Raw genomic sequence first — 13,277 nt, 5'->3', positions numbered from 1 at the left:
GCCTCTGTTAGTCTCCCCCGCCTTATCACCATGCTCCGTGACTTCCTGGGCTTAAAAGCCATTCTTGCCCACGATGCTAAAGCCCCGAGAGTCTTTAGGATCCACCTTGCCTGCACATGCGTTGTGGTTGTTATGGTGAGGTCATCCATGAATCCTCTCAGTGGGGGTTGTCTGCTTCCTGCTGCTGTAACTGGTCCCTTGGCCTCTGCTGCTGCTGCTGTAATCAGAAGGTTCATCCCCATGATGAACAAAATGGGGGATACTGTGCATCCTGTTACAATGCCTTTCTCCAGTAGCTGCCATGTGGTGGTAAACTTGGCAGTCTGGAACCGCAGCTTGAATGACCCCAGGTAGCTGTTAATCATCTGCCTGATCTTGACGGGGATGTGGTACTGCTCCATAGCCTTGTTGATGAGAGAATGGGGCATGGAACCATATGCATTTGCGAGGTCCAGCCAGACAACTGTTAGGTTGCCCTTGCTCCCCCTGGCCTCCTGGATCAGATGGCTGAGGATGGTGGTGTGTTCCAGGCATCCAGAGAACCCTGGAATCCCCCCCTTCTGGATCGAGGTGTTAATGTATCCATTTGTTGTCATGTAGTTAGTTATTCTTCTCGCCAAGACTGAGAAAAAGATCTTGGCTTCTACACTCAGCAGAGAGATGGCGCGGAACTGGCCGATCTCAGAAGAGTCCTTCTCCTTTGGCACAAAGCAGCCCTCTGACACTCTCCAGGTAGTTGGTATGCTGCCCTTTGCCCAGATTGTCCGGAAGAGCTTCCAAAGTCTACGTAGCAGAAGTGGACACTTCTTGTACACTTTGTAAGGCACTCCGCTTGGTCCAGGGGCTGATGCTGTCCTTGCCTTTTTCACCACCTCCTCCACTTCCTTCCAGGTCGGTTCTCTGGTCACCAAAGGTTCTGAGGGGGGTGGCACCTTGATGATCTTTGGGTGGCTGCTAAGAAGTTCATACCTCTGTGGGTCACAGTGAGTCAACCTCAGAGCCTCTTCAACCTCCTCCTTAGAGCTGCTGAGTGATCCTGATCTTGCCTCTCCTAATAAGGTTTTAGTGAACCTATAAGGGTCTTTGATGAACTGTGCCCTCTTTGCCCCCTTCTTCTTTCTCTGCTTCCGTGTCTGCTCTGCCCTTCTTAGCCTGCGAAGCTGCTCACGAAGCCCTGATGTTAGGTCTCTAATTCCCTCTTTTTCCCCTTCGGTGGCATTCTTGAACTGCCTGGATAGTGCCTTTATCTCTCTCCGCAAGCTCTGCATCTCCTTTTCCCTCCGATTTGGTTGCCGGACATTAGGAGTACTGGTCTTCCTATCCTCGACACCAAACCGCTCCTTGGCCACATTATAGATGATTGCTGTCATCGTTGCCATCTTCTGTTCTGCTGCACCTACCAGAGCAGTTTCAAGAATCTTACAGAGGTCCTCATCCAGCTGCTGCCACTCCTTGTTGCTGTTCATTTTCGGCCATTTTATTCTGTCCTTTGCAGGTTGAGGTTGCTGGGAGGCATCAGAGTTGACCACTGTGTGGTTCAAAGGCAAAGCTGTTGCCAAGAGATCTCCAGTGCTGTGGGGTGCCTCCTGACTGGGGTTCTCCTGCGTCTGACGAGGTGTCTCCACCCTGCGCTGCAACAAAATTGCCTCCTTTCCACACTTGGTCTTGGCTTGATGGATCTTTAGCCCTCTGGTGTTCTTGCATATCTTGCCACATTGGCATCGCACTTCTGGTGCCGTCCTTGTCAGTGTGGTTTGGGTGAGCCTTCTCGTTAACCGTGTATCAGTCCTGGTCTGTACCGATGTGTCCGTCCTTGGAATATCCGTTACCATGGAGAATCCTAATTAGGCTAGCATCATATGTTAGCGTTAGCATCGGGATCGGCCAGTGAAACATATCGGCCCGATAGAACTGGGTCAGAACTAACTACCGATATTTCTCTGCAGGTTTCAGGAGGATCGGATCAGTCATGTGGTGTTTGCTAGTTCATGTGCAGCAAAGGATTGTGGGTATTTATCTGTGGTGGTTTCTATGGCCCTCCACCCGCTCCAGCCCAGCGTTACACGATAGTTTGGTCAAAGAGCAACAAGTTTCACCACCAGCTGAAATGTGTTTGGGTTAAAAAGCTAATAAATGGTTTATGTGGAGATAAAATCGGAATAAAACGGCTGATCGGACAAAAACGCGTCACGTAAACAGGGCGATCGGAATATTCTGCTAGCAGCTGTCTAGAGCGAAATCCGCCATGATGGCGCGAGGCGCACATTTAGCTTCAAGTGTTTATATAAACGCTGATCGATCAGTCCGCGTAAATCGATCAGACGGCGTCACATGACCGATATTTTTAGTCTTTTTTTAAACCAGCTGGTTCATAATAAATAAAATCTGTAGTTTTTCTGTTTTTGAGCCAAATAACTTCATTAATACAGTAAATTATTCAGTATTCTGTCGGCTTGAAGCCAGGCGGCTCTGGTTACTGGGCTGACTGGACATCTCCCAGTATGCATATTCTAGGCCGGTCCAGGCCATCACATGATATTCTAATCAAAAAAGTTCACATTATAAATAATAATAGTAAACGGAGTTTAATTGCCGTGTAATGAAGCTATAATAAAATAAATACGGACCATATTAGTGCATTTAAGACAAGAAATTATCGTTTATTATTAGGATTTCATCAAGATTTAGGTTTAGTGATTCTGATTAATTCCCTCCTGCTCTTCCTGTTGGAGCTCCTCCTCAGAGAGGAGCAGCGTCCTCCTCTCTGCTGTGATGATGTTTCCACAGGAACGCCTCACTTTATGCAGCAGGAGGAGCGAGGAGGAGGAAGAGGAGAATCCAGGGATTAAAGCAAAACAATCCTGAGCCCATTTTATATATATATTAGGGATGGAGGATATTGGGATTTTGGCCGATATCCGATATTTTAAAACTCATGTAGCCGATAACCGATATCGATACCGATGTTAAAGCTGGACAAAAATAAGTAGTCATTGAAAATAGCAGTTTTGTTATCCATTTCTGACACTTTGAAAAATAATATACTCAAATATATTTTCATATGCTGATATCAAATAGATTTTTAAAAACGCGGTATCGATCTATTTTACTTTCAAAATCTGGTGAAATTTCATCGTTCTGTTACAAACTCTCGTGATATTTTGCAAATTCTTGTGAGATTTTGTTAGTAAAATAGATCGATACCGCGTCAATATATCAACATATAAAAATATGGCAACATTTGGTGAATTTTCGGGGGATTTCGTAGCATAACGATGACATATAGCAATATTTCATTAGTAAAAGAGATTGATATGGTGTTTTTAAATGGCAATATATCAGCATAGGAAGATATTGGGATATTTTAATGGATCAATATTTTTTCCCTCGTCTTTAGAAGTTTTTAAGTCTGTAAAAAAGAAGTTTTTGAGGAAGAAGAAGAAGTAGTATTTATTTATTTTTTTTAGACTTTAGAAACTCAGAAGCTGATCAAATATCGGGTTAAATATCGGTGGGGTGGCCGATGTCCGATATTCAGTTTTAAGGCCGATACCGATAGGGGGCCCATTATATCGTGCATCCCTAATCTATATATGTGTGTGTATTTTCAAGCCATGCCAGGGGTCAATTTTTAAGACTAAAATTGACTTTTGAAAATCCACTACCAAAAACAGCCAGAAGATGGCAGAAGTGCGTCTATATCTAGTGTGGCTGAGAGGTCGCATTCAGCGAGGAAAGAACTAACCCTTATTTTTAAGTCTCATAAACGGTCAGTTATTGACGCTAGTCCATCGGCTGTTGCCGTAGCTCCCGGCTAACGTGTAGCGTACGCTAACTCCATAGCATTCCGTTCTCTCTATCATCCTTCTCTCCAAACACAAAGTTTCATTTATTTATTTTTTGACTTTTTACTCGTCTCTACGTTAAATGGAGCCATAAACGCTGCGAAGTGACTTTCCCTTCAGCCCTGAACCACAAGCTAACAGGCGACTAGAGCAACAAGCTAGCGGAGGAGGAACACGCTTTTCTAAGACCCGCCCCCTTCTTCTACTGATTGGCTAAAACTGTTAGTTTCAGAGCCCTCCTTTGCTCCCATTGGCTGACAAACGCATTGGGGGACATTTGTCTTTTTTATTTTATTTTATTTTTTTTATTTAAAGGGAAACGCCTTTTTTTTCTTTTCCCATTGGTCCCTCGATTTTCCGTTATTCCATCATGTTCTAATCTCCCATATGAGTTTTGTGGAGCTATTCTGAAGATATTCCTTTAGATTATATCCAAATATACACACTCTGCTTTGTTTATAAAAGATATAAATATATAAAATCTAACAGCGGATGTCTGGGGGACAGTGATTGGCCTCCATGTTCTGAATGCTGGCGTACCATAAAGAATAAATGATGAACAGTTTAGTTTGGTCCTTCAAGTCGTTGCCCATAGGAAGAACTTATTTTCGAGTGATTTTTTTTACCCACGGGCATTCGCTACGAGCCGGAAATATTTAATCTTTAATCCCTGAGAATGAGGAAGAGGAGGGACGTGAGCCTGCATGATCAGAAGGAGGAAGAGTTTTTATTTTCCCTTCAGCAGGAACTGAAAATAGTTTCACTCTGAAATGAAATCGGCTTCAAATCTTTTAAAAAAACATAAAGTTGATTGTTCTGATGGATTATTAGTGAATCATTAGCAGAACGGCTAATCATTAGCAGAGGAAACACTGACTGATACGAGCCGAAGGAAACCTTCAGAAAATAAAGTTTCTAACGTATCGATTCTCTTTATTTAAAAAGTCCGGATCCTCGATCGGCTCTGAGGAACTACAGAGAACAAAGATCTGAAGCCTGCATGTAGGTCAGAGTGAGACCTCCTGTTTGAATAACAGCTTTGTTATCATTTTAGTTTCTGCTGAGCTGAATAAATAGAGATAGCAAATATAGATAACCTGCTCTACATATCTGGTCAGTGTCGTAAGAAACTAAAACATTTTTAATTGTAGTTTTATTTTTCTCTTCATGAACTGTTTTCACTTTGAAGTTTTCTAAATAAAACAAAAAGCACAAAGTTTTAATGACATCTGAAGGATTCACAGGTTCACCCAGATCTGCTCACCCTGAGCCGAGCGGATCCCTTTCAGAAATATGAGACGTACGGGGTGAGATTACTGCCAATAAAAAATGCATGCTTAGCCGTCTGAATTAGTAAAAGGAAAAAAAATATCTTTAGGGTTAGTAAGTATTCCTCCTTCTCGACTCTTAGATATATGGGATTGGGAAATGTTGCGTTTGTGAAAGTATGAATTTAGAGGTTTTTGGATACAATTTTACATCCAATACAGACTAATCAGCTGTTCTTGGCTAAAACAGCTTTTATAAATTTGTAGCTCGTCGTCATAGTTTATAATCCTGTAAATCCAGCTGAGCTTAGGTTTTATCCGTAGTTATCTTAGCCAATTAAATGAAAGAAATCTGTATGGGGTGCCATTAGGAGCAATATTTGTGTGGGTTTTTTGTGAATTTTAAAAGTAACATAGGGGGTTTATTTTTTCATTCATTTATAAAAATCTTAAATTGTTAAAAAAAAAAAAATAGTTTGGAGCGAAATATTTTGTTTTTTTAAACAAATATTTAGCTCCAAACAAAATTTAGTTTGACTAAAATATTTATTTCACAAACTAAATATTTAGTTTGCAAATTACACATTTATTCTTTTAAACAGATATTTAGCAAAAAAACAAATATTTTGTTTATTAAAAAAATATTTAGCTCCAAATAAAACATTTCTTTAAAAAAACTAAGTATTTAGCTTCAAACTACATTTTTTTAACAAAGATTTTTAAAAACGAATGAATGACATAGCAAGAAACTTGGAAAAAAATAACCCCCGTATTTTTTTCTAAAAACACGCTAAGTCATGTATTGACCCATCGCTCATACGCAAGATGTCAGATAAATAACGATAAATTTTGCTCCTCATTTTGACTGCTTCGCTTTACAAACGACGCCCCATAAATGTGACTCATATTTTAGTTTTGCAAGATGTAAACCTAAAACTTGTACTTCTGTATATTGTTGCAAAATTGTAACTTAAAATAATAATTCCCAACATTTAACTTAGATTAATAAGTTCAGACACACAAACATGTGAAATTCATCTGAAAACCTGAACATTTATGATCATTAATCCCACATTTCCAAGAGTGACACGTTTGTTAGTTTTAACTTTATATAAATCATTTAATCAGAAGTTTCGAAATTGTACATTTTGATTAAAATGAATAAATTCTAGACTTGAACTCTACGTTTCACGTTTGTTAGAGTCGGAAACAAGGAAAAAATACAGACGTAAAATGTTGAGCAGTTCCCGCTTTAAATAAAATGAATTTTTATTAAACGCGTTTTTTTACTGAATGATGCTTATTTTTGACGGTAATCTACCTCCATAGAAGTTCAGCAGGTCTGTTTAAAGATGCCAGAGGGACACAGACGGAAGATCTGAGAGAACAGCAGAGCGGGGCCCCTTCCACTGTGGATGGGGGCCCATGTGATGGGGCCAATGTGATGGGGGCCATGTTATGGGGCCAACATCACATCTTCAAGGGTTGCAACATACAAACAGCTGCCATGATGGTCCCGATCTGACTCACACCCTCCCACAGAGAGGGGGGGGGCTGCAGGAGCATGAAGCTGTTCATCTGGATGGAGGGGGAGCAGAAGAAAGGCCTTTGTGTGGGAGGGGGCCCTCCCCCTCCTCCTCTCCCCCTCCTCCACCCAAATCTCTGCATCCAGACCCCTCCGTCCCGCGCGGCTTTCCGCCTCCTCCTCCTCCCACTCCAGCCCAGCCTTACCTGGCTCTCCGTCTGAAAAACATCGCTGTGTCCCCGGGCCGGCGTTGCTCTGAAGCTGCGGGGAACTCGGAGCATCTCGGAGGGTTCAGCTGCAGCTGATCCACCGCCAGCAGCGGCCATGGAACCGGAGCAGCCACCGAACATCCACACGGAGCCCCCGCAGATCCAGCCTGAAAGCTCCGAACAGAACCGAGCGCGGCGCCCCGCACGGTCCGATAGATGAGGGAGGCTGAGGAAGGACGACTTCTTCTTCTTCTTCTTATGGGATTTTATGGCGGTTGGCAGACTTGTGAATTGTGCATTACCGCCACCAACTGATATGGAGTAAAGCAAGAAAACAGGAAACGATTCACCCCCCCCAAAAAAAAAAAAAAAAAAAAAAAAAAAAAAAAAAAAAAAAACCTGTGTAACTTAAACCAACATAATACTAAATCACATTTGCCCATATAATTTTAATTTACTCTAGGTCATCTTAACTCTGCCAGTTTCTGATGGTCCCATCGGTCCTCCCATCATACTTCCAACCATCTCCCAGTTCAAATCTTTAATGTCCAGATATTTTTCTGCAGCCTTCACTATTATTTTGATTTTTTCCGTTTTTTTTGTTGTCTGTGCAGTACAATTAATAACTTCTACCATGAAAAGAACAAAATTTGTCTTTTTAACAATAAGTGAGTCTTCATCAATTTTTAGAGATTTCTCTAGAGGTTTGGAATTTGCTGTGTGTTGAACTGTAGGTTTGGGTTTTTCTGACTGAGATGGGATCCTTTTTGCAGCTTCAGCGTAGGTTATTCCGAGCTCAAATTTCATTTTTTTAATTTCCTCAGACCTTTTGCTTGCTTCACAGCCGCGATAGGCAGCAGTATGTTCTCCACCACAATTACAGCATTTTATTTTAGCTTCTTTTCCACATTTTCCGTACTCATGTTCTCCTGCACACCTTCCACACCTCTGTTTCCCTTTACAAACTGCTGCAATGTGACCGAATTTTTGGCATTTGAAACATCTCAATGGTGGAGGATTGTAGATTTTGACATTATAGCTTATGTAACCGATGAATACTTTGCTTGGTAATTGCTCTTCTTCGAATTTAATTAGCACAGATAAACTGTCAGATCTTTCTCCGTTTCTTGTTGTTTTTAACCGTTTTACTTCTTTTACTTTTGCACCTCTTATGTTTTCCAGAATCTCTTTTTCAGAAATTTTTAGAGGAACTCCTCCAATGACTCCCCTGCTGAACTTTTTGTTCTCCATTAAGCTGCACTGAACTCTTATCCCGTCAATTTTGTTGATCCGTATTGCTTTGCCTTGCTGGGCGCTGTCTCTGCAGTTAATTAGCAGGTCTCCACTGTACAGAATTCTGGCACCTCTGACTTCTCCGACAAGTTTATTGATGGTTTTTGTTAAGTGAACCGGATTCCAATTTGTAAAAGAGTCTGCCTGATTAACGACTTTGAATATGACTTTGAATTCATTTTGTTGTGCTGTGGAATGTATGGAATGATCATCACTGGATTGTTCTGAACTAGATTCCCCTTGAACTGATCTCTGTTTTTTCCGCTTTTTCTCATTTTTTGATGTTGCTATCTTCCAACCTTCATTGTCACTATTTCCCTCTTCCATCCCACAAGAATCGCTTCCTGTTTCCTCACTACTCACGGCCCAAGACATTTCTCCATAAGCAGCTTCAAAACACGCGCCATGCACCAAACGACCATCCACATGCAATCTTTCCGGCCTTCCACCTCCGACGTTTCTTCTTCGTGGGAAATTTTAGTGCAGCGTTTGCTGTGACTGACCCTCTACCCGGAAGGACGACTTCCGGATGTTACCAAAATAAGAGCCTCTGTTCTATGGGGTGCCGTTTGGCCAGATATTAGCAGCAATAATCAGAATGGGAAGAAAAAAAAAAAAACAGGTTTTATATTTCAGAGTCGGATTATTACCAGATCATTCAGACATTTATAAACACTTCTAAAATAAATATTTTATTTAAAAAACAAATATTTAATATACAAATGAAATGTTTTCAACCTTTTAATCAAATATCTCTTTACCGATTATATATTTGGCTCCAAATGAAATATTTACCTTTACAAAAAATAAAAAAAATCTCCACTGTTAAATATTTATTTAACCAAATGAAAACGTTATTTTACAGACTAAATATTATTTGACAGCCATATTTGTTTTTTTTATAAATTAAATGTTAAATATATATTTCACATACTAAATTTATTTTTACAAATTAAATATTTAATTTAAATGTTAAATATTTATTTCACCAACTAAATATTTGGTTCCAAATTAAATATTTAATTTGAAAAATTAAATATTTCACATACTAAATGTATTTTGACAATAAATTAAATATTTATTTTAAATGTTAGATATATTTTTTTTCCAACAAAATATTTGGTTCCAAATTACTTATTTTTTTTTTACAAATTAAATATTTATTTAACCAAATGAAACCTTTATTTTTCAGACTAAATATCTGGCCCCAAATGAAATTTTTGTTTTAACAAACTAAATATTCAACCAAAATATTAAATATTTATTTCAGCTACTAGAATTTGGCTCCAAGATAAATATATATATTTCACAAACTTGTTAAACATTTAGAACAGAAAAAATGTGTAGCTTGTAAATTAAATCTTTAACTTTCTGATTAAATATTTAGTTTGGAAATGTGACATTATTAAATATATATGAATGATCTGCTAATAATCTAAATTTGAAGAATGAACCTCAGGGTTTTTTTTTTTTTTTTTGTTTTGCAGGCTGAATGCCCATAAAACATTTCTGTGAATATTTGACTAGAATGGCACCCCATACAATCAGTGGATGAGGCTGTTCATGAATGAAATCAGGACGGGATCTCATTTAGAGCAACACTTTTAAATAAGTTTATTTATTTTTTTCTGTTTTCATCATATTTACATCCTGTTTTAGGGGATCAGCGGAAGCTTTGCGTCCAGTGATTCATTTTAACGGGCTAACCAATGGGAGACGATCTTCGCTTTGCAGGAGGGAGGGGCTTACGGCAGCACTTGCTGCTCGCTGAAGACGGAAACTCAGACTGAATAAAGATTTCATGTTTCAAACAATAAAGATAGAAGTTGCAATATTTGTCATTTTGAAACAAAAAAAAAAAAAAAACTGCCGGAGTAAAAATATGTTTATATAATTTGCTACGTTGGAAAAACATGTTATGTGACTTTATCTATTCCTGTTGGTGCAGAATCCTTCACTGTCAACATAGTAAATATTTATACATATTATTTGACCCATCAGAATTCCAAATTAAAATATTATATAGCATTTCTGTTTCTTTTTGAAAAACAGTTTTAATGAAAAACTGTAGCAGTGACCTTTAATGTAAAGATAAAGTAGGAGGTTAACAAAGTTGGATTATTCAAACAAAAACCAAGAACTTGGGTCCACAGCAAAGTTAAAATAAAAATCTGTGTTTAACAGAAGTAGGAATAAACATCCTAAAGTGAAGCCAACCGGCTTGTTAAACAACAAAGGGAAACTCGGCCCACAAAGCCACAGAAAAGTGGGTCAAACTAACGTCAGTAGCAGCTGCCACTGCGGTAACACAGAAAATAAAACACTAATCAGAAACTGAAGAGGCTGGACTGAAAGGAGGGCAGTCTGATGCTTTAGATCTGTTAAAACCATCTCAGAATTAAAACATTCTTTAAATTTAAGTAAAAAAAAGAAGTAGAGAGGTGCGTGTCTCTAAGGAAGCGCTGGGATTTTTCATATGATGGGAAAAGATGTGACCCGGTGTTCTGTCAGACCAGCATACACATAGTCAACACGCATTCACAAGACGTCTGATCTGCATTTATCCCTTTAGTTTTATACGAAAAATCCACTTTAATCACCTAAACGGGTGTGTGTCCCTTTAATGATCTACCAAAAAAGCAATTTAAGGTCAGATCGCCAAGATCGCTTCAAAAGGTAAGTAATTAAATAGTTTTTTTGTCCATGACTAAAGAGATAATGTTACAAAGTTGTATTTTCTGACAACTCTTCCTAGAATCCCTTTCTTTCCTAAAATGAGGAATGTGGAGCATCGTGTGAAGTTCTACTTTAGCATCAGTTTGATAAAACAGGAAATCTTTTAGCAGCAGCATCAAACTGGGCAGGATGTCAAAGTGGACTCTGGTTGCTGATTGGTGGATCTGGTCGACCGTCATCTGATGGGTGGAGCTCCAAGCTTTCTTTCTGAAACGGGTTGTTCTCGCTAGTTTTCAACTTTATTCAGTTATTATGACTTTATTCTCGTAATTTTACAACTTTATTCTCCAAATAAAATAATAAAATCTCTAGACCGGCCCTAATCTTCCGTCGTACCAAGATGACATGCAGAGAAACATAATTTTCTCTGTACCCCATATAACACAAAATTCAGTTGTGAAAAGAGCAGAAATTCTGTAAATATCATCTTTAATGTTTGTATTTTGATCTGCATAATTAACCACAGGGTTTTAGGTGTCAAGTCATTTTATAATATATGAAAAATGTAAATGTTTAATAAGTTTGAACATTCCATTCAGAGTATTACTGCTGCTATCTGTATTAGAGGGCAACAAAATGATAGGGGTGGCCATGGCCTCCTCCAGCCCCCCATTTAGCTCCGCTCTGCAAGCTGGCGCGTCTCTACCTGCAGTCATGACAATACGACTGAGTGGAGTCTGTCTGTCCTTCTGTCTGATCCAGACACGTTGCTTCTGCTCCTTAAAGGAGTTAATCTGGGCTTAACCAAGCTTAGCCCTCCTGCTTAAATCAGGTCTGTAGCTCAGATAGTCGGCGTGGAGCTAAAAAATAACAAGGCTGCTGTTACAGTAAACAGGAAGGCTGAGAGGTTTCCATCATATATGAGGGATTGCTGAAGAGTCAATGAGTCGATGCAATCAGCTGGTTTTCCTTAGATAGAAAACTTTGAACCAATCTGACTGGATGATCTGGTGAACTGGAAAGTGACCTGAGATGACACGGAGCTATAGAAATACACTGAATAGAATTGGATATAAGCATGTAATGCAGGTGACTCTCCCATCGGATGATATGCATGAAGAAATTACCTTTATTATAAAAAAGCTGATGATAAAGAGCTGAAAAGACAAAATGCATTTTATTCCGTATGTATGGGGTAAGATATGTGCCAAAAATAAGTGTCTGAATTTGTAACTGTCGGTTAATGTTAGGAATCCAGTGTGTGTGGGCTGTGTTTGGCCGGTTGTGCTCATTACGGAGGACTCTTACGCGGTGGACTGCCACTACCTCGTCGCCAGAGTGTTTCCCAGTTTTAGGTTCTCTATCCAAGCTGAGTTTAGTTTAGTCAAACTGAGTCTTTGTCTCTCTGAGTTCTAACCTGGTTTTTGTCTTTGCCTTTTTGGCAGAAAGTCATCCTGTAAACTGGATTTTTGGCCTTCTCCCCCTGGAAGGATTGTTTAGAGCTTCACACTGAGCAGGGGATTAATCTCCACACGACCCGTTCAAGTTCTCCTGGAAATCTAAGTGGCAGTCCGCTCCATTGCTCCTCAAGGAACCGACCAAACTAAAAACCTGCCCGCCCTCCAACGAGCCCCCCGATCCCTTGATAAACCCACACCGACTGGATTCTGGGAAGAGGACCTTTTTCTGCTAACGTGAGTCCCGTTCATCTCTAATTTTTGGCAAGACGCTGTTCAAAGTTCCTACTGACCCTGAACTAACCTCTGAACTTCCCTTCTCACTTCCAGTTCCGGTTCACCAGCTCTCTGAGTTTCCCTGGATCAACCATTTTGATTATTTCAATAAACCTGTTAAACTTTTACTCTGGTTCTCTGAGTTTCCTGCATGTGGGTCAGATTTCTTACAAACATCATGACAGTTAATAAACTATTTAAGATTTGCATCTGTCCCGTGTTCTGAGCTGAAACTTACATGTGAAATAAAATGTTTTATTCCTTAAAGGAAAATTCCGGTTTTTAACACTTTTAGCCCATTTTCTGTAGTGTCCAGGATGAAATCGAATGATCGACACCAAAATTTTGACAATTGGTCCTGTCTCTGCTATTTGGCTCATGCAGAATCCCCCCCTGGCTGCTTCAGAATGGCTTCCATTGTGCATGTCCGATAATGTCCTTAAAACAACCTTAAACGTTCTTTTTTTAAAATATGCTACTCACCGGGTCGTCAGCGCTGTTCAATGACGTTCCAAAAAAAGTTTTGTAAAGAAAAAACGTTCCTGTCTTGTTTTATTTAGCATTTTGTAAATCCCATTGAGTTCTGTTGGAATAGTCAATATCCCTCCGCCACCGGAACCGGAAACGGGGCCTGTTTACGCAGTTGTAGTCTTTTCGCAAGGCCCAAGTGTTTCTGCTTCACTCTGTGTACTCCGACGTCGAGGTGCTAACGTCTCTGTTAAACACTT

The 13,277-nt window shown here is 39.7% G+C and overlaps 1 protein-coding gene across 2 annotated transcripts in view; it reads right to left on the bottom strand.

Annotated features, from left to right (window-relative positions):
- Window positions 1–13,277, bottom strand: part of gal3st4 (galactose-3-O-sulfotransferase 4) — a 45,956-nt gene that overhangs the window by 30,063 nt on the left and 2,616 nt on the right. The window contains exon 1 of one of the 2 annotated variants that reach the window (XM_038303169.1): window positions 6,845–7,085. The exons of the other annotated variant lie outside the window; for it this stretch is intronic. Within the exon in view, the coding sequence (XP_038159097.1) occupies window positions 6,845–6,867 (23 nt within the window). The 5' untranslated portion in view covers window positions 6,868–7,085. Of the gene's footprint in view, window positions 1–6,844; window positions 7,086–13,277 lie in introns of those variants that run through there. 2 annotated transcript variants of the gene reach the window in all.

This window comes from Cyprinodon tularosa, unplaced genomic scaffold (assembly GCF_016077235.1).
Source record: "Cyprinodon tularosa strain WSP-4 unplaced genomic scaffold, ASM1607723v1 ctg507, whole genome shotgun sequence".
Lineage (NCBI taxonomy): Eukaryota > Metazoa > Chordata > Actinopteri > Cyprinodontiformes > Cyprinodontidae > Cyprinodon > Cyprinodon tularosa.
This window is presented reverse-complemented; position numbering and strand designations above follow the sequence as displayed.